Source organism: Nansenia antarctica (genome assembly GCF_963989245.1).
Source record: "Nansenia antarctica genome assembly, chromosome: 12".
Lineage (NCBI taxonomy): Eukaryota > Metazoa > Chordata > Actinopteri > Argentiniformes > Microstomatidae > Nansenia > Nansenia antarctica.
The window spans coordinates 9,091,349-9,119,093 of record NC_137682.1 but is presented as its reverse complement, the minus strand read 5'-3'; the positions used below and the strand labels follow the sequence as shown (position 1 = coordinate 9,119,093).

Here is a 27,745-nt window from a genome sequence, read left to right as displayed (position 1 = left end):
AACCTTGGATCCCCCACTGAGCGTCAAGTTACATTTTTCATATTCTCTTCATCATGCCAAAATGGAGTAGGACTTTGCAGCCCTGGCCCATAGGACGGATGAGGGGGGAAAGAGAGGGGAAAAAGAAAGACACTTGAAATGAAACATGAAGGTTTTCGCTGTAGAGAAACAATAGAAAGAGTGTATTTGCAACACACAGTTTCTAGGACAACCAAGTTTCACATTTATGACATCGTCCTGTGATTGCACCAGGGTTAAACCTTGACTGAGTGCCTGTCCACCCACCTGCCTCCTGTGTCAGTGCACCGTATGGGCCATTACAACCTAGCACTCAGGTTCCACACTAAACATTATACCCACCCACACACACACACACACACACACACACACACACACACACACACACACACACACACGCACATGCACACCCTCACTGTACATACAAATAAAGTACACCAGATGTCTGGTTGAGCTGATGCTATTTGCCCAGAGTGTATAGATCACCTAACCCACCAAACAAATCACAGGAAAGAATGTCACAACAGAACAAGCCCACTATAATTGATTGCACCTGTGTACACCTGTGGACTAGAAAATGAAAGGCAAGATGACATGAATGAAAACGACATGAATTTTGTCTAAAGCTCAATACGTTTGTGGGGAAATTAGACACTAATGATGCTGGTAGTTATCAATGAATCAATCCATAAATGTTATTTTATATACAATTTGTACAAATCCATTTTGTCTAAATTGATGCTACAGCCATGGACTAAACTATTGAGTCGAATGAAGGGTTAGGTTAAAATTTGGGACTGACATTTCCATGGCACCATAGTGGTAGCTGAGCTTGTGCTATTGTCATTATTTGTGCCATTATGTGTGGTTTCTTTTTTTAATCACGTTTCTGTCTGTTGAGTAGGGTGAATGCGAACTGGAACAGTTCTTTGGCTGTGTGAAAGCCCTAACAGCTATCACTCTGATTAACAATTTTCACTACACTATTTGCACTTGATGCTAAACTGCATTTCATTGTCTGGTACTCTGCAATGACAATAAAGTTGAATCTATTAAAATCTAATCTAAATACACATATGACATTAAACATTCAAACATGCCCCTGGAATGTCAACAATTCAGAAAAAAAAACAATTCTTAACTTTTGATTGGGTAGACAAGGTGCAGCTGAGCACACCCCTGCCCATAACTACCACTGGCCTTGTTTGTAATGGAGCTCAATGGGGTAGTGCATGCTTTCTTGAAGCACGGGAGAAAAGGCCCTATTTGAATACCCTTAAAACGCACCCTTCCTTCGTCACTTCCATGATTAGGTAAGCAATGCAGTGGAAAGCTAGCTTTGACCGATCCAATTTATGTTGGATCAGTGATAACGTAAAGGAACGGGGGGGGGAGGAATGCTCGTTGCCTTGCTCAGGAAACCAGGGTTAATGGAACAGGCCCCTTAATTGTGACACATTGTCTTTCTATGTTTTCTTAACAGTGGACCCATCGCACGTGGGGAAGGGCGTGGTTCTAATCACGGTGACTGACGTAAATGATAATGCGCCCGTTTTTGCCATCGAGTACGAGACCTTCCTTTGTGAGAGTGCAAGACCTGGACAGGTATGTACTGTACACATCCTCTATGTATGTGCTATGTGGTATCAAAGAGTTTGGAGCCAAGAGGTGGAACTTAAGCATTTTGGGGTAACACTGCTAATAAATGTGCTTTCTAACTAACGTGACATATATTAAGTTATTTCAACCTTCCATCGAGGAGACACTTGATATTCAATGAATAGAGATCATACTAACCAGTAGATAGTGTAGCAGCACATACAGAATGGGCAAGGAATGTAACAAGAGGGTTGCTAGCCAAGCCAGACAAATACCAACTTCTGCTAGCAGTTAGCGTTACTCAATGCTCAAGGAAAATGCTAATGGTGCCGTCTCCTCCCTACTTACTTACTCTCTTTGGTGGTATGTAACAGAGGTGGTTCTTTAAACTACAGTCATGTCATGATCCTTGCCTGAAGACTTGTGTTAGCTCCCCAAATGAATGTCTCAAGGCTTTAGCTCAGCCAGCTAACAGTCTCAAGAACTGCAAGAGACCTGGGTTAGAACCTAGTAGTCGGTCACAGATATACAGTATATTGGCCATAACTTAGTTGTAGTAATGCAGGACAGGAGTGACAGTATGTTTTAGTATGCCTAGATCTGCATGCTTGAGACATTCAACATGCTCAAATTCTGCTGATATGACAGATTATATAGAGTGAATATACTGGGTTGCAGGAATACACTGATGTTACCTAAAATAACAAAGTAACCAGAGGGCATCCAAAGAAATGACCAAAGCTATTATTATCTAAGTATATTAAACAGCAGAGGCCACACGGAGGAAGAGAGGGTTCAAGCTGATCTCCATAGCATATCACTAATCTGGGGAACAAAACAGTGTGCTGTCATGTAGAAAATGCTTTATGGTGATGCAAAATGGGACTGAGGGGGACTGTGGCATGAAATTGGTTTGTGAAAAATGTGGCATGGTGTCAAGTGGTTAGTGTAAGCTCACCTAGTGTGTGTGTGTGTGTGTGTGTGTGTGTGTGTGTGTGTGTGTGTGTGTGTGTGTGTATGCGTTTGCGTGTGTGTTTATATAGTATGTGTGAAAACAGTATGATCCCATTTACACCTTACATTAATAATAATAAAATAATAATAATAATTGTTTTATTGCCATGCAATCAACTTGTCAGTCAATTGTTGGAATTTGGTATTTTATGTGAGACAAGGGGTCCGCCATAGACAGCGTCCCTGGAGCAATTAGGGGTTCAGTGCCTTGCTCAAGGACACCTCGACACGTGTCCAGCTGGGGTTCGAACCGCCGAGCTGCCGACCTTGCGATCATTAGTTTCAAGTGTCAAGTTTATTTGTTACGTCACAACAAATATAACAGAGTAAAAAAGAATTCTGATTCTTTTCGGATCCTGACATTGCATTGCATCACTTGACATAGGCATAATAAATCAAGTATAATTCAAGATAAAGTGTCAGTAGTACAGGACATAAGAGGCAAAAAAATATAATAATAGTAGTAAAAGCCATAGTACAAGATAAGGTGGCATTAAACGCCGGTTCTACCTCCTGAGCCACAGCCGCCCCTAACAAAATGCGTCCTGTATCAAGATACTGTCCGCATGTCCACATGAAAAGACAGGATGTTGTTTTTTGAACGTTTGAACTGAATTCCGCCATGGTTGCCAAAGGTGGAAGATTTCCAACAACAGATACCGAAATGATCAGTTCAATAAGACATGACATTACATCTACTGGCACATCTAACGTCACAAATAAACTGACTGGTAAAATCGCAAAATCACATTGTCATACCCATGGCTGAATTGTGTTACACCAATCAGATGACACTAAGCACCTCATACAATAGTGTTACAGCCCACGGTCTGCCATAATTACAATGGGAGATGGCCATGATATGTGCTGTTGTCCTAATGACTACAATTAAGGCCACTCACATTAACAGGTTACATGCTCTGATGGACTTTGGTGTCCTCACATGACCTTTGACCTTTGAAGATTGTCATTTTATGTAAATAGCGGAGTTCAAGCTCCTCATGAGTCTCCAATGAGCCGATTACACACATGAAAGGATTTTCATCATGTGCCACTGCCATTAGGAACAGGAGGCAGAGGAGATATCCAGTATGCTGTAGATACTGACGTATTCAGTTCAAATATAAAGTAAATACAGTAAATCAAAAGTGATGCTTATTTTGACTGAAAATACTTGAATATAACATTTGATTATTAAAATCACTCATTTCAAAAATCAAATGTTATATTCAAGTATTTTCAGTGGCCTTAAAATGCCCTTCCCCCCCCCCAAGTGTTTGAGCTGTGTTTACATGCATTAACCCTACTAACCCCTTTAGGGCAGTGCCTGAAAGTCCTACCCAGGTTTGTTGTCTATCTATTAGAGTGTTGTGGTCTACAGTGTCAAAGGCAGCACTAAGGTCTAGTAGTACCAAAATTGAGATTTTTCCAGAGTCAGTGTTTACACAAATGTCATTAAGGACCTTAATAAGGGCTGTTTCAGTGCTATGTAGGGGGCGAAAACCTGATTGAAAGCCTTCGAAGAGATCATTTAGGGTCAGATAATTGCTAAGTTGCTTGTGGGCAACTATTTCAATAGTTTTTCCTGTACAGGAAAAGGTTTGATGTGGGTCTGTAGTTGTTTAGTACAAATAGTTCTAGGCCGTTCTTCTTTAGTAAAGGCTTGATTACTGCAGTTTTCGGGGGTTTCAGGGAAAATTATTAATATTAATATAGATTATTTGTATTAGTTCACCTGCCACGTAGCTTTTTTTTTTTTTTTTAAAGCTTATTGGCAGGACATCAAGTGTACAGGTGGATAGTTTAAGACGTGACATGATTTTATCTAGAGTCTTGTCGTCAATGGTGTTAAATTGTGACATGGTTGTTATGTCCGCCCTATTTGGGGCTGTTAATGGAGACATGTTGTTCATGCCTGACACAGAAGAGCTAATGCCATGTCTAATGATTTCTAATTCATTGTGATTGATTTCTAATCCTTTCACTAGTCGAGTGAAATTCCTGAGCAATGGGTGTTGGGGGAATTGTTAGTATGTCAACAGTTTTGAAAAGGATTCAGACGTTATTGATATTATTGTTTATGATCTCAGAGAAAATGATTGTCTGGCGCTTCTTATTCAGTTCAATTAAGTTTGGTAGCTAACTACTTCAGAACTATGATTGGTGTATTTTCCTGCATGAATCCTCCCCATTGCTTAACACACAAAGGCTGTTGGTATATTATATCATGTTGTTAATATTGGTATATTAAAATGTTGTGATGGAAAAATGGGGCCAAAGACACACCTTACAGAAACAGCTTGTGTTTTTTTACATTTTTTTTGTAGAACAACTCAATACACAATTTTCACAGTGTTTATTCTGTGGTGCACATACCATAAAAAGTCAGGAAAAGTAGGATTTACACTGGAGGGGGTCTTTGAATGAACAACACTGGTCTAGGGGAGGAGTGGGCCTGGATTGTCAAAAAGAGATAAAGTACTGCTTTAGCTACAAAGGTTTGGGGGGAACTCACCTCCTATCCATATTTGCGTTAATTAACCATATCATTATATTTGGCCTTGACTAGATTTATCTAAATGTTTTGTTTATATCATTTTTTTAAAGGGCCAATGTAAACTGAGCCCTCAGACTTCATTGAGATTTACCTGATTATAATTGGATGACAAGGCCAATCTTGTAAAACAAACAACATGATTATGGGGGCACTGATTGGGTAAGCCGTCGTGAAGCCGATACCAAGAGGGCTTAAAGACAATGTAGTACTCCCATCAGGAACGTCACTTCAAACTGCAGAGAGAAAGAACATAGGGGGGGCAGGGAGTGTGGCAAATAGAGAGAAAGATAGGGGATAGGGAGAGAGTATGTGTGAATATTGGGGTAGTAATTCCCTCTGGAAACATCATTGTTTGCGTAGTGGCAATTAAACCCTGTCTGTTCCAGTCTCAAAGTCGCTCTGAATCATATTTGTTTTTCCTAAGTGTTGAGGTGCTGGCAGGCTCATCTCACAGACACTATCTCGTGTCTTTGAAAGCACACTGCCTAAATCCCCCATGGAACAAGCTCTGTGCATTTTGGCCCTTGCGGGCTTCTGTTGGTTGTAACTTTCAAAGGCTGACTTTGATATTCCTGGCTAAATTACTTTCCCCCTCTCTGTAATACCCATTGGGCTGAGGTGTCTCTCTCGCTGTGCTGCTGTAATATGAAAATCACTGAATGTATAATTATTTCTCATTTATCTCCCTTATGAATGCCATTTTTTTTTTTTACCAAAGGAGCATTCCAAACTGGCAAATATCACAAATTACTATTATAGCTGTAGTGCCCCAAAAAAAATAAAAAAAAATAAAAAAATCCTTACCGAACAAATTATTATCCGATCAAAATGTGTGGTGGAATTATATGCATCAAGTTATAATATTATTCTAAATTAGTGGCACCCTGTCCTATACAGATGGTAAATCATTGGATGTATTCATTCATTTTACCAAGGCGGACCAGGTGCACCGTTTTCAATGGTCTTTGAACACACCTTTACCTTTTGACCGACACCTCTGGTATAGAAATGGACACCATGGAACACTGCATAAACCCTGTCCTAAATCATTCATTTGACTAAATATATACAAGGCTTTTCATAATAGTATCACCCAGTCAAAGTAGACGACAGTTCCACTAAACTTTTCCCCAACAACCAGAACCTACTGTGAAAAATACCCTTCTGACATCCCCCACACAATTTTATCCCAATATTAAGTGAAATTGCGGTCAGGGCGGGCGCAATTCACAAAACAGCTGCTGTTTGTCAGTGAAAGAGAAATGACAGAGATGGTAGCAGTAGGAAAGTGTGTTTTAAGTTGTTACAGTAGGTCAGAGTTTAAAAGGTTCATGGTTCAGTGAGGGTAGCACAGGGGTACCATGAAAGAAGTAGCGAGATACAGTAACTGACCTTTTCCACATGTTTTATTTGAGGTATTTGACCTGGGCAAAACAACCACCAGGGGCCATCATTGGACAAGTCTAATGGATAGGCTTGTTGTTATGCAGTAGTAGACTACCTCATACAGCTCTGGAAAACATTAAGAGACCACTCCAAATACTTCTTGAATCAGCATCTCTACATCCAGCCTTTCCATTCCAGTGTCTGTTGAATTCCAACACAGGCACACCTCATTCTACTTAGTGAGGTACTGATTAGGTGATATTTATTTAACAAGGAAACATCTAAAAAAAACAATACTGTGGTCATCACTGTCCTCTTGCAATAGGACCGGCTGGATGGCAAAAATAGTGCTAGTAGTACCTCAAAAGTAATTGGAATCAAAAGAATACCTAATGACCATGCCAAAAGAGTTGAAAAGAGAAGTTTTGAGTGAGGAAAAGAAAGGTTAAATTCTGGCGTCACTGGCAGACGGATACCGTGAGTGTCATGTTGCTTCTATCTTTAACATTTCAAAGACTGTGGTTCGTAAGAAGAACATGGTCAAGCAGCAGACATTGGTGACAACCAACGTCTCTCCACCAGGATGACCACCAACTCGTTCGAATATCACTCACAACAACTATAGGATGACATCAAATGACCTACAAAAAGAATGGCAGATGGCAGCTGGGTGGAAGTGCACAGCGAGGATGGTTCCAAACAGGCTCCTAGGGGCTGGACTGAAGTTGTGCAAAGCTTGAAAAAAAGCAAAGAAGGGCCAGGAGTTTGCAAAAAAACCCTAAGGATTGGACCGTAGAGGACTGGAGTAAGGTCATCTTCTCTGATGAGTCCAATTTTTAGCTTGGCCCAACACCTGGTCGTCTAATGGTTAGATGGAGACCTGGAGAAGCCTACAAGCAACAGTCTCGCCACCCAGTGTGACATTTGGTGGAGGATCGATGATGATCTGGTGGTTCTTCAGCAAGGTTGGAATCTGACAAATTACTCTTCATGAAAGATGCATGAATCAAGCCATGTACAAGGCTTGTCCAGGAAGAAAACTTGCTTCCTTCTGCTCTGACAATGTTCCCCAACTCTGAGGATTGGTTATTCAAACAGGACAATTATCCATGCCACACAGCCAGGTCAATCAATGTGTGTGGATGGAGGACCACCAGATCAAGACCCTGTCATAGCCAGCCCAATCACCAAACATGAACCCCATTGAACCTCTGGAATGTAATCAAGAGGAAGATGGATGATCACCAAGCCATCATACGAAGCTGTGCTGCTTGAATTTGTGTGCCAGGAGTGGACAGTCTGGACGGATTGTATGGCAGCTGCTGGACTGAAAAAATCAGGTGTAGTGCTGAGGCACAAACATGTACATTTCAAGCATGCAAACTGTGACACTTTAAATAACGTGAAACAATACTATTGTGCAATATGACAACCCCAGTCGTCTATCTGTACAGTATAGTACAGTGGATAGTGTACATAGCCTTTATTTATGTAAACCAGCTCCTTCCCTTCTTGTGATTTTTTTTTTAAAGTGTTTTTTTTTTCCCTTTCCTAACACCAGGGGAGCCACCCCTCCTAAATTTCGTTGTTTGGTACCTGTACTGTAGCAATGACAATAAAGTCCATTCATTCATTCATTCATTCATTCATTCATTCATTCATAAAGTCACTGAACATCAATGTGAAAGACTGGTGGAGAGCATGCCAAGACGCATGAAAGCTGTGATTGAAAAAGTTAAAACATTAGTATTGCGTTGTTTAAAAATGAATATGAACTTATTTGCATTAATCAAGGTCCGAAAACACTGCATCTTTTTAGTTATTTTGACCAGTTGTAATTTTCTGCAAATAAATGGTCAACATTACAATATTTTTATTTGGAATTTGCGAGAAATGTTCTTAGTAGTTTACAGAATGAAGCAAAATTTTACTCAAACACATACCTATACAGTACATAGTAAAATCAGAGAAACTGGTCGTTTTGCCGTGGCCTTTTAATCTTTTCCAGAGCTGTATATGGGAGAAGGTTATATAGATAAAAATATACATTTACTCTTCTCTTGACATTTTATAAGCATATTGCATCCATTGAATTCCAGAAACTCACTGTTTTGAGCATGTACAAGACTATTTCAGAGAAGCAGAACTTACAGACGTGTGATTTCAGCCATTTTTCAACTTAAAACTTACGCTGGTGTAATTACAACAATAAGCCGAAAAAAGTGTTTATTAGGATCTCTTGTTCAAATCAGTTGTTCCCTGTTTGTGAATTGATCGAGTTAGTGCCAAGTTAATGTTTTAATTCAAATCTGCCTGGAATAAAACAATTATAGTCTTTTTATTTCTCCTAGGTAGATTCTCCTTCAATGCCATTTCAGTAGCCTTTATTATCTCTTAAAAAATTATGGACTGTATAAGTTTGATATTCTGGATGATTTATATACTACATCAACAGTATACTGGTAATACCATTTTTAAAAATGCAAATCAGCAAAGGATTAAATGCGCTAAACTAATTAGATGTGCAGTATAATAATGTGGTATGAATATGTTTGCAATATAAGATTGCTCTGGACAAGAGTGTCTGCTAAAAGACTCAATTGTTAGTTGTAAGACCCTTCAAATAAATCATCACCATCATTATTTGATTATTTTTGATCAAGTGGCATTACAAAGTGTCAGCTACATGTTGTGTCACTGTCATGTATTTTGTATTGAATGTTCATCGATCAGCAACGAGTGGTGATTGGTTAAAGGGGTAACTTCTCTAAATGATGAAAACAAATTCCCTGTTAACTCTTCTCAATTGTTATACTTCTCATCAGTCCACCTTGGATCCCAAATAGTATTACTCACTATGATTTCATGTCATAAAGGTTGCCAACCCATGTCCTTGCCCCATTTCTTGAGTTCTGCCTACAAAAGCAGAACCGTAATGAAAAAAAAACAAAAAACAATGTATTCGTTGCTTAACCTCAGCCAAACAGATGGTGGGTTGTAAGCCTGAGTCCCCACATCCCCTTGCAGCCCCTTGCAGCCCACACCTGCAATGGAGGCTATTCATGTAGCTTGTCTCTACCGTCTGTTTTCAATCTCAGGGTGCTGCTGCTCTATTGTATAGGTGCCCTTGATTCTGCCTTTTTTCTTCTTTTTTTTTTTTCTTCATTATTTGTCATGTTGTTGTGATCTCCAAGGGGTGTTTTGCCTGGGATGTGTGGAGAAACACATGTATTGTTATGACAGAAGATAAATGATATGCTACATAGTACAGTGTACTGTTTGATTTGTTGTGTGTGTTTTTATATGCCCACTGACCCCTGAAATGGCTATAAGGCTTTGTGTACCGGTAGTTGTTGTCTGACTGGCAATGTCGCCCAGCCTTCTTGACATTATATGAGCTGTAGTAGGTCCCACTTGTAAGTTTAGTATTTCTGCCTGACCATACAGTCTCAGGTTTATCGGGGCATACAGAGTGTGCAGGCTTTTGTTCCAGTCTAGCACTTCACAATCCGTAGTCAGCTAATCAGACCTTTAAAGAGCATTGCATTTACCTTTGTGGTTGAAATTGCATGCATTTTTTATATATTTAAAGTGCCTCCTTCTACCTATAAATCGTTGTTATAGGTTATAACACTGATTTACACTACTAACACTGTTCCCGTCTCACACTGTACATGGCATATTTCACTCGAATATAACCAAACAAAACATAAATAATACTGAATTAATATAATCTGTTATTTAGGATTTATTTGACGTCCCTAAACGCCGTTTAAACGCCTTTCAAGTCCCACTTCCATAACCTCACTCACAGTACAGTAATTCAAAGATCAAATTCACCCCTGACAAAATTCCCCAAACACTAATGTCCTGATAATCACATGTTGTTGTTTTTTTTACCATGTAAGAGAGCATTTTTTTGGGGCCCTGTGTGTCAACTTAATATGACCAAATGTAGTACTGGTATTGCTGTTGCTGGACTCCTTCCCCACTGGCAGGGCTGTCTGTTTCCAGGAGATGTTTCTGGCAGATTGAGTTTGTGCTGACTGGAGCTCTTGGAGAGGGCAAGCTCTGCAAACCCAGTGTTTAAACTAGCAAAAGCCAAGGGATTAGGCCACCGCAGAGTCAAGGGAATCTTCTTATAACACCACCTGAAGGGCTGGTACTGATACTAATCTTTTAAACAGCACTTTTATGGGGGGGGGGGGGGGGGTTCTGTGTGTAATAAATCATAAACCGAGGATGGCTTTCCACTTTAAGTCTCAGTAAACTGGCCGGTGGTGTTGTTATTAAATTCATTGCTGCCCCATGTCCATATGGTTTTGGGCTGATGTTGGACCACAACAATATGGGGAGATGATTCCAAGTTCATATTGTTTGATTAGTAGTATGTTGTATGTAGTATGTATGTAGTACTAGAATTCCATCGCAGTTCATTCTGTGTTGTATTTATTTTGTTGCAATTCATAGAGGTTAATGTAAAATATATTAACGTTTCTGTGTGTATTGCAATTGTATATGTTATACAATATACATAGAATATACAGTAGCATATGTAGTTGAGATACACCAATGAAACTGAAATGACAGTCATATGCAAAGGGTTCAGGTGGGATTTTTGGAGAGTTATTGTATGTATTCTGTATTAACATGCAGTACATATACAGTATATCAACCGTCACTGTACACAGTCTCTAAGGAAATGGAACCGCATTATGTCTCAAATTAACCCTTGTCCATACTGTCTTCAGGTTATCGAGACCATCAGTGCTGTGGACAGAGACGAGCCTCAGAGTGGACACCGGTTCTTCTTCTCCCTGACTGCAGAGGCTGCTGGGAGCCAAAACTTCACCCTGAGAGACAACAAAGGTAGAGTTGATGGCTCATAAAGTTAACTACATTCCAGTTCAGCCATTAGCCCCCCACTATATATATTCATTAATAATAATAACATTGATTCATATTATTATATATATTCATGTGCTTTCCTCTCCATATAGATAACACTGCTTCTGTCCTGACCAAGCGAAGTGGTTTCCAGCGACAGGTCCAGTTCCTGTACTACCTTCCTGTCCTGATCATGGACAGTGGTAGCCCTGCCCTCAGCAGCACCAACACCCTCTCCATCCGAGTGTGTGACTGTGACTCAGATGGGAACCCCCAGTCGTGCAGCACAGAGGCCTCCTTGCTCTCTGCAGGCCTCAGTACCGGAGCCCTTATCGCTATCCTGGCCTGCATCATCACCCTGCTGGGTAAGACGCGCCATATCTTGTTACTTTAATTGCTCTTGATTTGTCTCGCCTCGTCCCTCGGGTTGGCATGCACTTTTGGGCAGTGGCGGACTCAGGCTGTTTGAAGGGCAGGGGCGAAAAGAAAAAAAGGGCACCTACTGCACAACACGGGACCCCCTCAGTGCACATGGTCAAGTTTAGACCATTGGAAGGGCAGCCAATAGGGCACATCCTCTCATTTTCGCCACTCAAAAGGGAATTTTTGCCCCTCAAAAGGGCACTTAAGAGAGATGTTTTTCAACCGTGGTGGCACCAGGAGGGGCGGTCGCCCCCCCTGAGTCCGTGTCAGTGCTTTTGGGACTACTCCATTGGCTCTATTACACCAGGAAAGCTAAGCAAGTGCATGACTAAAACTTTTGAAAAAAACAAAAAAAATCTAAACAGAACTAACAGCACTGTATACCTAATGGGTATCTGACTTCAGGCTGATCCTTGCTTACATGCCTTTAGATTTGTGTCAGAGAGTAGAATTGTAGCCAAACCTACTGTACACACTGTCAAATGTAAGATTGCCATCTCAGCTAAACCTACAGTATGCTGTTTGCATGTTCAGGACAGAAGAGTATATTTGATCATCCCATATCATATCTCTGCTTAGCATGAGAGACTGCTCTTCAAAGTAGCTTTGTTGTGTTAGAAGGTGGCTATCCTAGCTTGCTGACTATCCTTAGCTTCATCACTAGTCTGGCCTCCATTATTGTTGCACATTCCATACACTCGTTGCAAAACAGTGGTGTTCATTAGGTTTAATGGGTAATAAGACCATAGATCACTGGGCCTCAGTTTGGATGGAGATACTAAAACCAATCAAACCAACTGAACAATCTTTCAACGGAAAACACAACCTGAGACACATACTGCATACACGCACGTGTGTCAATGCACAGCATCAGCACAGCATCAGCCACAGGGCAGCTCCACTGGAGGCGGAGCAGTGCGCAGGCTAAGTGCCTTCCTCAAGGGCACAAACAGTGATGATGACATCTGAGTTATTGATGCCAGCAGCCCTCTGGTTGCCAGCTCTCACCCTGACAGTTTTTAACCTGTCAGCCCTGCGATTCCAACTAGAAGCCTTCTGGTTACTGGCCCTTCTCTGTAACCCTGAGACTACCGCTGCCCCTCCTATAAAACAACAGATTTAAGCTTTGGTGGGAGTCCTATCAGGCTGTAGATGGTCCGACCCCTGCAGTAGCAGTGCCATAATCATATAATCAGGGAAGAGCCCACTTGGAGTGGGCACATGATTGGCCTGTTTTCATCCGGCCACCATGGCGACATGGTCTTGATTGCAGTTACTCACTGATTGTTTGATCAGAGTCCACGTGTCGGGTTGTAGCATTCATTCTCTCTAATTGGCAAAACAGTAGCTCAGTGGTAGAGAATGCAAGATTTCAACGGTTGATTGATTACTTGTTTTGATAACTGCTGTTTTGTCGGTAGCAGTATAAGGACTTATTTGGTAGAACCAAGTGCCTTATATATAATTCAGCTCTCAGTGGACAGCATGAGTTAGCATAGTGTGTTGCTTTGATTATGATCAACATGGTGATTATATTCTACCTAATTACCCGAAATAGTTCCCAAGCTCTCAATCCTAAAGGACTCACAAAAGTCAGACACATTACATGTTGAGGTAAATGTCTAGACCTATCTTCAACCTGCTCTACTTAACTTTCTTATGCATTTGTCTTCCCCTCTCTTGCTACCTTCCTCCTCTTCCTCATTCTCCTTCTAAACCTCTGTCTCCCTCTCTCTCTTCATCTGTCATGCAGCACCGTCCACCCAAAATGTCTCTTACAAGCTAGCAATCAATCAACAGATTGCTTTGTGATTGTTCTTTTTCGGGGATAGTGAGACAGAGAGATAAAGAGAGGGGAGAAGCTGACATTTCACAACTTCCCTAGGCACCTGTGAAAATCAACCCTAATTGTTCCCTCTCAAAGAACCTGCTGCAATATCTCTACATCCAATTATTTCTTTGCCTAACAGAATCCTTCATCCAAAGTGACTTGCATGGCATTTGACACACTTCCCATTGATGGAGCTAGATGGAACTGCTAGAGGAATACAGATGAGCCTTCTCGAATGTGAACCTATATAGCAATCATCATGACCCAGCAATTAGGCCTCAGTTTTCTTTCTCTAAATATGACAAATATCCTGAATATCCAGAGGTAGAACGAGCATATTAGAATTAAAGAGTGAAAATGTATACATGTAACAGTATACATTGGATTTCCAGTGAAAGTCATTGATTGCCAATCAAACTCATATCAAATAATCACAGAATGGCTTTGGGAATTGTGGAAACAGAACCTTTATTTATTTCATGGTTACCGGTAGTCTCATTGCGATAAAATAAAACATTTTTATTATCAGTTTTACAAGAGAGAACTGGTAGTACTACGACAAGGTAGACTCCTCTCACAATTAGATGTTTCCTGTTGTTGGAATTAGAAGAAAATATTGTAAAAGTGGATTCATTTTAACTAGTGGTTTCGTTCTGACTCTCAGATTGTCCCTCATCTCCATGATCCATCAGACCCCTTGCAATAACGGGACTCTTCTTAAACTGTAGTAGCCAATTCTCCATTATTTCTTGTATTTCCTGGTGGGGACAGGGTATTGCCTGTTTTTACTCTCTTAAATTGCTCGTAGGGTCCGCGGTTGCTGAGAGTGGTAGTGGGGACTCTCTTAAATGGCTCCTAGGGTCCGAGGTGGCTGAGAGTGGAAGCGGGGTGGTGAGGAGAAGGAGTAGAGAGGTATTTAGGTGGGGGTTTAGCGAACATGGCATTATTGATGGGTTTTGTGTTTACTTATCGTGGGTTGTGGGGACGGTTACAGTTAGGTATTTTTGGTTTAGTAGTATTTCAGTTCGGTTGTTTGTTTTGTTTGTTATTACGGATTGATGGCAGCTGCTGGATTGAAAAAATCAGGTGTAGTGCTGAGGCACAAATGTGTACATTTCAAGCCTGCAAACTGCGACACTTTAAATGAATGTGCAATAACACTATGTGCAATATGACAACCCTAGTCGTCTTATCTGTACAGTATAGTATAGTGGATAGTGTACATAGCCTTTATTTATGTAAACCAGCTCCTTTCCCTTCTTGTTTTTTTTTGTTTTTTTTTTCTTTCCTAGCACCAGGGGAGCCCCCCCTCCCAAATGTCGTTGTTTGGTACCTGTACTATATCAATGACAATAAAGACCATTCATTCATTCATTCATATTATAGTGGTGAACCACATTCTTTAGGGGGGGGGGGGGATGTGATGGGAGTATCCTCAGCGCAGTCTCTCTTCCACATACCTTTCTTCCTTCTAGGGTTTGTTGAGGTCTCTGGTTACCTAGGTTTTTGGGCCATACTTATTTCCCCCACTGTACAACACACATTTTACACTCATTCACTCATGGCACACACTACAGATTCTTATCCATATTCTTATCCATTTGTTATTTAGTTTAATTTCATTTGAGTATAATACAAACTTAGGTTGTCTAATTTAAACATGTGTGGTCTCCCTTTTTTGCCACTACCTTCAGGTTTGTGACAATCCTTATGTTGCTGTAGAACCTCCCCACCTCTTCTCTCAATACCTAAAGCTTCTTCCCATGGTCCTGGGATTAAGCCACTGCTGCCAGCCTAGCAGATATTTTGGGCCATGTAAGCCTTTCCTCGAGGTTCTGGCCCATTCCTTCATGGTCGATGGAGAGAGGTGTTATTTTGCAGGAAGAGTCGTGAGATTGTTGAAGACAAAACCATCCTTTTTAATAAGGAATTAACAATACTTTCGCCTGTGCATATTAGTCATCCCAAAAAGTGGTGCTTGAGTCACTTCGAGAGAAACACAAGGGCTGGGCTAAGCTGTCCCCAAGGCACAGCTGCAGTTGTGTTGTTGTTGTTGTATTGTTGTTGTATTTAACACAACTTTATTTGTCCCAATTCAGCACATTTGTATTCCATCACTATCCCTCCGCTCCACCCACACAGTCTTTTTCGAGTCAGGTTGTCATTTGTGACTGACAAGACAATTGTATACATTATGCGTTAAAATCTATGAGCATATAATATATGTGTATAATATGTATAATAAGAATATTATTCTTTCATTGATTAACATACAGTAGATAAGTGTATTTGTGTGACTCAATCTTTTTAATGTGGCAAACTTTGTATGTTTAAGGCAATCTGAAGAATTTCTGGGGAGCTTTTCAAATTATGCTGGACAGAGATATTGTTTTTTGAGATACAGTTTCCCTTGAATCCTTTTGCATCCATTGTCCTTGTGCTTCAGTAGGCCAGAACAAAACTCTGTTGATCCCCAGGATCTAGGCATTCCATCCCCTAAGACCACTGCATTGCCACAGCTGATACACAAAGGTTTATGTGTCTATCTGTCTCCCTCATTCTGGACGACATGTGCTGTAATTGTAGTGATGGGTGAATGCTACAATGGAATCTGACCCAATATGTCAAATTTATTTGATTTGATTTTTCTCAGCTTGGTTTTGTACATTTTAGTATATTATTCCCTTGAAAGTGTATGCAGGTGCTTTAACAGTGGATCTGCAATGCCTAATGCTTTCAACATCAAAGAAAGGAAAAGAGCAAGTGACAAGTAAATACAGTGGATAGCCTATACATGAATCTATTGTTCATAAGACAGGTACAGCCAACATGGGTCAATAGTGCTACAAAGGCCGATTCCGTATGTGACAGGGTCTGGTGAAAAAGTAGTGAAAGGTAATTTTTCTGGGTTTTTTGTAAGCTTTCAAATGATGTCATACATTGAAATCTGAAAATAGTTGAACAATCTACCCTTTCATTATCTGGAAAAACAGAAAACTTACGTTGCCAGACTTGCAGACTTTTTCATCAAACCCTGTAACATTATCTTTTTTAAAAAGGTGATTTTGGGTAATTTGCGCAACTTTAGAATTGCCAACATGCAGACCTTTTCACCATATAGTAGGATGGGTTAAAATGATAATATATTCATATCAAAATGTGCATACGTTCAGTAGTCTTTCTGAGTTGGCAGCATGGACCGGCAGCCTTTAATAGTTGTGGTTGACTTTCTTAAGCCTCGGGCTTAGCCTGCGGATGGAGGGGAGAGGATAGAGAGAGGGAGGGAGGGAGGTGGGGGTGAGAGCATGAAGGAAGGAGGGTGGAAGTAAGAAGAATGTCATATTCCAATGGTACTGGCTCATTATAGTAGATGACCACTAAATATTCCACGTGTTGCTTCATTGACTTTGCGTGATGGATTGTATTCTCAATTAAATGACTGTCACTTTGAGCCCTGCTATAGTGCTGTAGCTATGTTGGTCTTTTTAAATCTTCTCACTACTGGGAAGTTTGCTTAGGATTCAAAGCTTATCTCAAACATGTTTAGTCAGTCAAGATGACAAGATGATTGTCTAAGTTTACCCAGCGAAGGCACATCAAGTATCATGCAATGTCGTGTGTAGAATAATTGCCTAAATTAAGTGTCTTTAGTTTAGTGTCTGCTTGGTAATTGGTCTGAACATTGGTGCGTAATCGTTACAACACTTGTTGCTTTTGTCATCTTATGGAGAAGTCGGGTAATACTGTTTTAACTTCTGTTGTTTTTTATGGCAATTTATGATGTATTTTTTCAGCACGTCAGACAATCGTCCATCCTGTCTTTTGCAGGATAGAGTTTTGCATCATCATGGTTTGGGAATCCTCCTGGTCCGTTTTCTGCTGTTAAGGCATGTACTTAATGGCCGGCATATAATCCTGTTTTATTGCTCAGATAGGCATATGTTGTGCCAATAAAACATGTTTACCGCTGCCCTGGCCAGGGTAAGCAGCTTGTGTGAGCAGCCGACTGAGGTGACTCACCCCAGATATTTACAGCATATTGGGCCGCACCAAATCTCTTCGCTCATGTTTTCTGTGTGTTTATCTCCATATAGACACATTCCAAAAACGTGAGCAGGGTGGGAGTGGGGGGGGGGTCAATCATCTATATCAACTCAAAACCTCACAAAAGAGAAGAGGCCACTAGCGACCGCCTCTACAGCTGGGTTTTCCAACTCTGGTCATAGAGAGCTATACTGTACATAACTGCTATGGCAGTCCCCATGATTAGTTGAAAAACCAGTGTTAATAAGGATGTCTATATGTATTCATTTGAGCTGGACAAAGATAATGTTGAGATGTCAAGCTCAAATTGAAAAACCGTGGGTTCACTCATACCTGTAATTATTAGCACCTTCTCCAGATACCACCTCACTCGTTTTTCAGTTCTCAGATAAAAATGTACTTTATAAATGAAGTCATTGATAAACCTAATGTAGCGGATCAACTCTCCTGGCTCAATGTAATTTTCCAGACATTACCAGCACTGTCTCAGACAAGATAAGACTCTTCCAGGCTACAAGATTTAGTAATGTTTTATACATTAATTAATGTTATGTAGCTTTACTTGGTGTGACAGAACCAATGGAATATAGTACAGGCATTTTGTGAGAAAAGAAGGGGGAACCTCCCACAAATATCAACAGAAACTCTTTCAACTGTTTATTACTCATAAAGGTCTCCTATGTGACATATAAAAAGTCTTAAGAGATCCAAGTATTTTTTACCATAACCTAGTAGCACGTTTTTTCTTCCAAAGAGGAAATGTTAAGGCTTTAAAATGTTTAAGCTTTAATTGAATCCCTATATTAGTATACTTTTATACAAGGCAACGTAAATGGGCTGTAATCAACATGAATATAGGCATTGATTAAAACAAATTTAAAACAATATTATTAAAATAGCACTTAAAATAGTACTTTTATGTTACTTTCAAAATATTTCTAACTGGTAGATTCACACTAATCAACATGTTGAAACTGATGAACATAAACTTAAACATATTAACTTTTAAGTAAAAATGAAATATTGCTGGTCGTTATCAGTAGGTGTCTGGCTCATCTTCATTATATTCATCGTCATCATGTTCATCAAATGCAGCCTGAGTTGAGTTTGCACACCCCAATCCTTTGCAGTTGCTACATGCAACAGAGCACTCAATGTCATGCTTCTTGCATGTGCACCTCAGGCTGCTGCAGTCTGTCTTGCAGGTGCATCTGATGAACCGGAGGAGTTCCTGTGGAGCTGGTGGTAAGTGTGCTTGGACAGGGACAAGCCTCTCATCACTCTCTTTCCATCCCCCTTCTTGTGGCAGGAGCTCAATCTGAGGTTCCCTTCCACTACTGCACCTGGTAGTACACTGCTGCTGACGTAGGTGGCAGACTCTGTGGCTGTACATGAGAAGTGCTAATAGCTGCCTTCTCACAAAAGTGCTTTTGTCGTAGAGTCGAGTCCCTCCCCAGGTTTCCCATTGTACAGGCAGAGCAGAGCATTCTCTCCTGCTGACACAACATATGCTGTGGAAGCTGACTGTGTGTCAAACACTTAACACGGGAACAGCCGTGCCTTTAGCCGTGCCCTAACCCTAACCCTACTATAAGAGCCACCTCGGGGTCAAACCATGACCATAGTCTTTACAATGGAAAGCTGCTATTTAACGACCACTAGTTGGCTTACCTCTAAATTAGCCTGCCTCCTACACCGAAAAACAGCAAAATAGCTTTATACTAGCTTATCCTGATGTGATTTTGAAAATGTAAGAATACTGGGTGGTAGAATGCACATATCTAGGAAAAGTCATGAAAGGAGGGTCCTGAAATTCGATCGAGTGCCATGATGTAAAAAAATATTTACTCACAGGGTCAAATGACCCCACCCATGGCTGTTCTAGGGTTAAGCTTGCTCACAGAAGTCATCACTGGTTGTGTATTTCTTGAGGGGCGCTCCTTTCCCAATGCCATAAAGGCGGGAGGTAGTGTCACACCCAGCTATTGCATGGATGAAGAGGATGTGAGTGCACACACTGGGACCCAGCTGCTGCTTGGCGGCCTTGATGTTCCAAACATGTGGCTTCTTCATGCTCTTCTTCGCCTCAGGTTTGAAGAAGAGGTGATGTGAATGGGTTGGTGTGGTATATGAGGAGGACGAGCATATCTGTTTCATCACCAATAAGCACAGTGTTTGTTACTGTGGCAGACTCCACTGCTTTTTGCACAAGAGGAGATCAGCATCACGTGGAGCATGGTACGTCTGACAGTTCTTCTTCTGTAGGTGACCACTGAGCATGTAGATGAATTGTTGCTTGTTTGTGTTGTTTGAAAGGAACTCGTCTTTATTCATTGTAATAGGCATGTCTTCATCCATGGTTATGGTTGCTCCAGTCGGTGTGTCTTTTATGGATGTGCCCTGATAACCGTCAAACACAACAACTGCCTCTCCATACTTCCTTGTGACATACTCGCTGTACAGCTTGCAGATCTCCTTATATGTGGATCCACGTGTCCACAGGATGCGCTGAACCAGTGCTCCACCATACAGCACATACTGAACATGGCCTGTGTGTCCTGGAATGTCAGGTGTGAGGAGCGCCCAGATGGCATCTGCTAGCACTGGCTTCAGTGGCTGTCGAAGCAGCAGGGAGGTGTCAAACAGCACTAGAGGATAACTACACAGCGCATACCTGAACACTGATGACAGGTCTTGCGAAGCTTTAGCAGCAATTGTGAGTTTCTGGAAAAGTAGTTGAGGAGCCACCTGCACTGCTTCACCATCAATCTTCACTGAGGACTTCATACTCATGGTGATTGCCTGAACCTTATTCAGGAATGTGTACTCAGCAGTAGTCTGTCCCTCCATGCTGGCCAAGATGGTGTTATCGATGGCCTTTGCCTTGTCAACATTCACAGAAGGGTGCGCATGTATGGTATATTCTGACAACACACATACACACATAAACTGTATAGAATGTATGGATCTGTATAATCTGCCTTTAGATTCTCTTGGCTATGAGGGGGGGCTAGGATTTTACGACTCTTTGTTTAGGCCACATGGTCATTCCAAGATGGCTTTCTTGTGGTCTGTGACTCCCCCCTGACCTATAACCGGGGAGTTTCGGACTTTTATTCTGAAACTTTTTTGGGGGGGACTTTTATTCTGAAACTTTTTTGGGGGGGACTTTTATTCGTAAAGTTTTTTGGGGGACTTTTATTCTGAAACTTTTTTGGGGGACTTTTATTCAGAAACTTTTTTTCCGGACTTTTATTCTGAAACTTTTTTCTGGGGACTTTTATTCTGAAACTTTTTGGGGGGACTTTTATTCTGAAACTTTTTTTTTTTACGACTTTTAGCTGCTAGAGGATTTCAAGTATTCACTTTTGCTTTTGAGTTGTTCCTTTATTCTAAGTATCACATCAGCATTGCAAGTATTTTCTGCAGACACTGATCCCTCCATCAACTGTGCATAGAGGACAGCAACTTCATCCATATCAGAACCCAATTCATCTCCAGCTGGGGTAACATCACACTCTTCTGTATCACTTGACAGCTGAGGGCAGTCACATCCTCTGCCTCTCCAGGGTATGCATCTATGAATGAATGAATGAATGGACTTTATTGTCATTGCTACAGTACAGGTACCAAACAACGAAATTTAGGAGGGGTGGCTCCCCTGGTGTTAGGAAAGGGAAAAAAAATAACTTTTAGAAAAAGAAAAAATCACAAGAAGGTAAGGAGCTGGTTTACATAAATAAAGGCTATGTACACAATCCACTGTACTATACTGCACAGATAGTCAACTAGGGTTGTCATATTGCACAATAGTATTTTTTCACGTTATTTAAAGTGTCACAGTTTGCAGGCTTGAAATGTACATGTTTGTGCCTCAGCACTACACCTGTTTTTTTCAGTCCAGCAGCTGCCATACAATCCGTCCAGACTGTCCAGGGCCCAGAACTTAGGTCTTTGCTGTGTTCAGGGCCTGGACGGCCCTGTGGTAGAAGCAGTTCTTCAGTCTGTTTGTCTTAGCGGCCAGGGTCCTGAACCTCCTTTTCGAGGGCAGCCTGGTAAAGTGTACGTGCCCAGGGTGGGTCGGGTCCCTGGAGATCTTTGAGGCCTTCCTGAGACAGCGTGTGTTGTACAGCTCTTCCAGAGAGGGGAGGGGGGCGCCGGTGATCTTCTGTGCTGTTCTCACTACTCTCTGTAGCGCATTTCTCTCCGCTGTTGTGCAGCTGGAGAACCAGTTGCAGATGCCGTAGGTGAGGATGCTCTCAACTGCGCCGCGGTAGAAGGCCACCAGTATCTCCTGCTTGTTGTGTTCCTTCCTGAGGCATCTATAGGTTAAGAATGTCCTTTTATACATGCATTGTACTGCATCCAACTCCATGTCGCATGTAAAACAGTTTCTGGTTGATTGTGGACAGTATTGAACCCATTGTGTGGACATCAGACAAGAAGACCATGGATAAAAACATTATTTAACATGGGAATCAATGGGAAAATGTGGCATCACCAGTTTCAATATTTTTCAATAATTTCCACCACTTGGATTTCATATCCATGAGACTAGAACAGTTCAAAGAGTTTCTGTTGCAATTTGTGGGAGGTCATATTGTATAACGCCTGTACTAATACAGTCAGGAAAGTGTTAACTCTGCCTACTCAACTGGGGAAGCAAAGCCCTTCAACAGTGTCTGAAAGGAACAAAAGTACTATTTTGCCTCAGGTCTGACCGTGAAGATGTCTTACAGGCCCTGGCCCTGAAAACTAAATGAATAATATCTGTTATTGTAATACATGTAAAGCAGATGCTAGTACCTCTCTTCATCGTTCACCTCCACTGTATTGTTATCACTGTATCAATCAATTGTTTCTCTGCATGCCTCCAAAGGCTGTGTTGATGGGTTTAAGAGCCAACAGGTGGCAGTCAGATGTGGCCTGTCATTGTTGTAGTGTGATACAACAATGTGCCAGCACAGAACATTACTCGAATATTTTTTACTTAACACGGGACTCAACAAGAATGAAAAAATGCCTTTCCAGACCACTCTCTGATGCTCGCTGTTAACCACATGGTCAACATCTGACCAATCAGAAGGAGAAACTACAACAATACAGCTTATACCAATTCTTTCTGATCTCTATTTTCACATAATGTAGACACTGGTTTGGTGCTGGAGATGATAAATATGAGTTTAATTAATTATGCTTATTGATAGTGACACTGACCCTCCCCTCTCTTTCTCCACAGTGCTGGTCCTGCTAATTGTGACGATGCGACAGCGGAAGAAGGAGCCCTTGATCCTGGACGATGAGCGGGATGTGCGAGAGAACATTGTCCGCTATGATGACGAGGGTGGCGGCGAGGAGGACACTGAGGCCTTTGACATGGTCGCCCTACGCAACCTCAACGCGGTCTGTGAAAGCAGCAGTGGCAAGACTCGGCGCGACGTCACCCCGGAAGTGCCCACTTTCTTCTCCTCCTCTTCCACACGGCCACCACCGTACAAAATGATGGCGGCACCTCCGACAGACAATGGCATTTTCCGAGAGTTTATCTGGGATAGGCTCAAGGAGGCAGATGTCGACCCGTCCGCTCCTCCTTATGACTCGTTGCAGACGTACGCCTTCGAGGGCAGCGGCTCGGCTGCTGAGTCCCTCAGCTCTCTGGAGTCATCGAGCACAGACTCGGAGCAGAACTATGACTACCTCAGTGACTGGGGGCCACGGTTCAAGAAGCTAGCTGATCTCTATGGCCATAGTGATGGCAGCAATATCTTTGCATCCTAGCCTCCAGTCCAGTGCTGGATTCGGTATGAACAATAACACAAACAAGGGAGGGAAACAGAGATGATATGAATGATACAAAGAAGGAAATAGGAGATAACAACAACCACATCTCTATGAGACATTTGATTGGTGTGTATGCACAGTATGCATCAATATAGGTGGGACTAACAAATATGAGGTGGCTTTCCATTCAAAATGTTTATTGCTACTTACTGGTTTGGATTTTTCGAAGAAGGCCCTTAGGAGATTTTGTGAACTATATTTATTATAATGTAAATGACGCAAAGCTTAGACTTTGGGATAGGTTTCAGATCCAGTGGAAGGACCCAAATGCACAAACGTCCAGGACTTTCTCAAGTTACAGTGACCCTTGGACTGGCAAGAAGTGACCCCATCTCTTTTACCATCCTGCAATTACAAAACAGTGACATTTTCAAGTACTCGTAGTACTAAGGTACTCAAGTATTGACTGAATGATCAATCCAAAACAGTGCTGCCATTCTAACTGGCCCTGTGGTCTTTCGCAGCATTCACTGTGGTCGACTCTACAGTATAACATTTTACATTGTTATTTATAAACATAGAGTGGACTTTCACACTCTTGATAGAAACGTGACAATTACTCATGAATGCTATGCTTTCATAGTGTATCTGAAACAACTAGTGAATTTGATCGATATAGAAATTAATTCCCTCACCCCTCATTTGGAGTAAATAAATACTACATCCCTGTTACTGTAGGTATCTGCATCCATGGCTTTGCTATCTCAGGTCATATAATACCGTAAATAATACAGTAAAAGGGCCACAATGCCCTTAAATATAGCTATAATCACTGCAGCAGAATAATCACTGTATTTATTTCCCGTGGTTAACACATTGACTTGCAGCAAGATGATTGTGTTCGAGAGTGGCATCATAACATTGTGCCCCCTGAGTCTTGCAAGGAGGAAGTGATAAAGAGGTGCGAACGAAAAAGAGTACAAATTAAAAAGAGTAAAACTTCACTTCAAAGTCATATTATGTCAGAGCCTTATAGCCTTGCAAGGTTAATACTATCTGGAGGTAGTATTAGTGGGTGTAAAATTTAGAAGAGTTACAACGTGTTGTTTAATATAATGTCAGATGTGTCAGCTGTGGCCGCCACAAGTGGTTCTAACCTAAAGGCCCAGACACAGACGTGCCAGCTAGGTACACAATTGGCAAAGTTAGCCATCTAGAAATAAGCCTGCCCAAAAAGACATAATTGATCCAACTTGTGTCAAAGGACTGCTATACCATACTGTCGGTACATGTTGTTGACATGTACACAAGCCACACACTAACCCCCTGCCCCCTTGCACACAGTTTACATTCTCAAGATTTCATTTCACAGATTATCACAAAAAACTGCCTCAAAAAACTGCTGGAGGATAATGTGCCTTCACTGCTATACAACCAACCCTTATACAACCATCTATCTTTTTGTTTCACAATCAACGATTGGAAACAATTATCATTGACATTATCATGCATCAGTCTCCTCCAACAGCAGAACTGTTTTGTGTGTAAATGCGTTTAGGCCATCACTACTATGGTTGATAATTCACAAGTCATTTTCAAAAAGTGACAACAATGAAGATTGAGGTTATTGTCTTAGAATGGGCTGTCGTAGTAAATGTAATTGACCATTTGTAATATCCGTAAAGATAACTAAAGTTACCCCTTAGTTACTGCTACTATCTCAGTCACACTTGAGCCAAAACCCTGGATTCTACTGTGATTGAAGTCGAGAGCAGTCTGAGTTTCTACTAAAATCAAGTCCTATAGGCAGCTACAGCTATTGTATAACTAAATACCTGTAGGTCTATAATATTTAAGTGAGCCTCTGTCTTGGCAGAGATGCTTGTAATTTAGTAATGTAGTCAATAGGATATTTACAGACCTTTTTCCCCAATGGTCATGGTTAGCTTAAAAAACAATCACTCGTTGTCCCCTCAAATGTGCCCATCCTTTCCATTATGCACTGTTCAAACAAACTTGGTGCAAGAGTATCTCTTTGAAGAACTGTCTAGCAGTGATAATGACACCTATGGGCAATCGGAATCTTGTTCTGTCTGCTCGAAGTTCTAATAAATAACCTCTTAATTAAGCAAATTGCCCCAGATGCGCTGTAGTAAGCACATGGATGAGACTTAAAGAGGAACGGCTTAGTGAAGGATCCTACTAGTCCAACTATGAGTGTACTGTAATACAACAAGAAAAATAAACATTAACAAGCTGAATCCTATTAATTAATTCCTAACTTTGTGTAATACAGTACCTACAATATTTTCACCATTAAGTTGGACTGAAATGGAAATCACTAAATGACAATAGAAAATGAAAATGTTAATGCTTCAAAGTGTGCCACCTCCTTTTATATTGTATAGCATTGTAAATAGCTGTGACTACTGCCATCACAACAGTTGCACGTTCTCCAATCAAGATAAGGCCCTGGTGAAGTTTGCCAGCTTCGACTGTCAACAAAGTTGCTTGTACAGCCATGTACTAGTAGAGTTTGACAGCTAGCTTAGCTAATAGCTAGCAACAGTTCACATAAACTTCACATGCTGTTAGATGTTGGCAGATTTTAACCCTGGACATTTTCTCTGAATACCTACCAGTCAATAGGTACACTATGATTTTAGTGAGTAGAGTAAATTCTCTATGAAATGGTATACTGTTGAACGGGTAGCTAGTACTAGCTAGCAACCAGCTGGAACATTTATTGGCTAGATGGGCTGTCAGTCAACCACCAAAGACACACGCCTAGTCAATCCTGAAGCAGTCTGAGCAGAAGAAATCTATACATGTCTTACAAGCTGATTTAACAAACTATACTTTGGAACGTGAGTTTGTGCTACATTGTTGTTACTCTGAAATAACAAAAGCATTTTTTTCCAGTCCGACTTTAAAGCATACCATACACACTTAATACAGATATCATGCATGCGGGTGAAGCCGACTGAGCCAATTGAACTGTACCTCATCATTATGTTAATATTGCCATTGCCAGTTATTAACCAGAGAGAGCCATGAGATCACATCAGACAATAATTTAATTATTGGCTCTTCTAAATGCTGATGAGAATCAGAAAAGTGCAAATTATTTTGGCTTTAGGCTACTTGTAATTATTGTTTTCCTTCCTTTGCATTTGATCATTTTGATCATTTAGCAATTCTGCATTTTATCTCTCCAAAACCAGTCTTGAGTCTGTGGTGGAAATGTCAAATTAAGAGTGATTCTCAGTTTACATTAAGTTTCTCTTGCTGTATGCCTGTGCAGTAACACTATTTACTCTTGTAAACCCGTTGTGTAAAATGTTAAAGCAGCTGAACTGAATTACTATGTAATTATATAGCAATAACTAAAACACCATGTAAAAACATGTTAACAAAATATTGTTACTAAGGTAATAACAGTGTTACTACAGTATACTGTATGTAAGAGTAACTTTGTGTAAAATGTTTTGATATTGCTAGCTGAATTACTACAAAACAGCCAAAATGTCCAAACATTAATTAACTATTGGATGCAAAGAACATTTTTGAAGTTCAATCATTGTAAAGGTAGGCCCTGATAGTACAACAAATATATATGTGACACGGTCTGGTGAATGTGAATATGTGACAATTCTCAAATCGTGCAAATGACCAAAAAGGCAAAAAAAGAATAATTAAAAAAAGTGTTTTCCTTTGTTTTCATATAAGTGTTGAAGTGCCCACTCACTATAACAAACAACAGTTTCAGGATCACTAAATAATTATAATTTGTGAATTGGATTCACTGCCGTTCGTAGGCTACTGGGTAAATGATACATGGCTTGTAAGCTTTCAAATGAAAAGACGACACAAGTATTTGAATGTTGGTACACCTCAAACAGAGACTGGGAGAAAAGTCACTCTAATGAAAACGCAGCAACAAACGCTGCTAACAGCTTGTGGCTAACAGCGGTACATCGCTACGAACGTCTAACTACGTTTTTATAACACCTGCTGAGAGAACATGAACATGCTAAAAACACATAACTACACAAAACTAGATGAACACACAGTCCTTGCTTTTGAAGACGTCCTAAAACTGGTAGCCTACGGCAAACGAGAACAGTGAATCCAATCCACAATTTATACGTATTTAGTGATTGTTAAACTGTTGTTTATTATATCGAAAACCAGATATTGTTGAC

The 27,745-nt window shown here is 40.8% G+C and overlaps 1 protein-coding gene across 1 annotated transcript in view; it reads left to right on the top strand.

The window, feature by feature from the left end:
- LOC308169078 (cadherin-7-like) overlaps positions 1 to 23,537 on the top strand; it is a gene marked incomplete at both ends in the record, with an annotated part of 49,279 nt that extends 25,742 nt beyond the window's left edge. Inside the window, 4 exons of the mRNA XM_080543711.1 lie at positions 1,502 to 1,623; positions 11,326 to 11,443; positions 11,575 to 11,826; positions 22,999 to 23,537. Of these exons, the coding sequence (XP_080399837.1) occupies positions 1,502 to 1,623; positions 11,326 to 11,443; positions 11,575 to 11,826; positions 22,999 to 23,537 (1,031 nt within the window). The remainder of the gene's footprint in view (positions 1 to 1,501; positions 1,624 to 11,325; positions 11,444 to 11,574; positions 11,827 to 22,998) is intronic.
- Between the last annotated feature and the right edge of the window lie 4,208 nt (positions 23,538 to 27,745).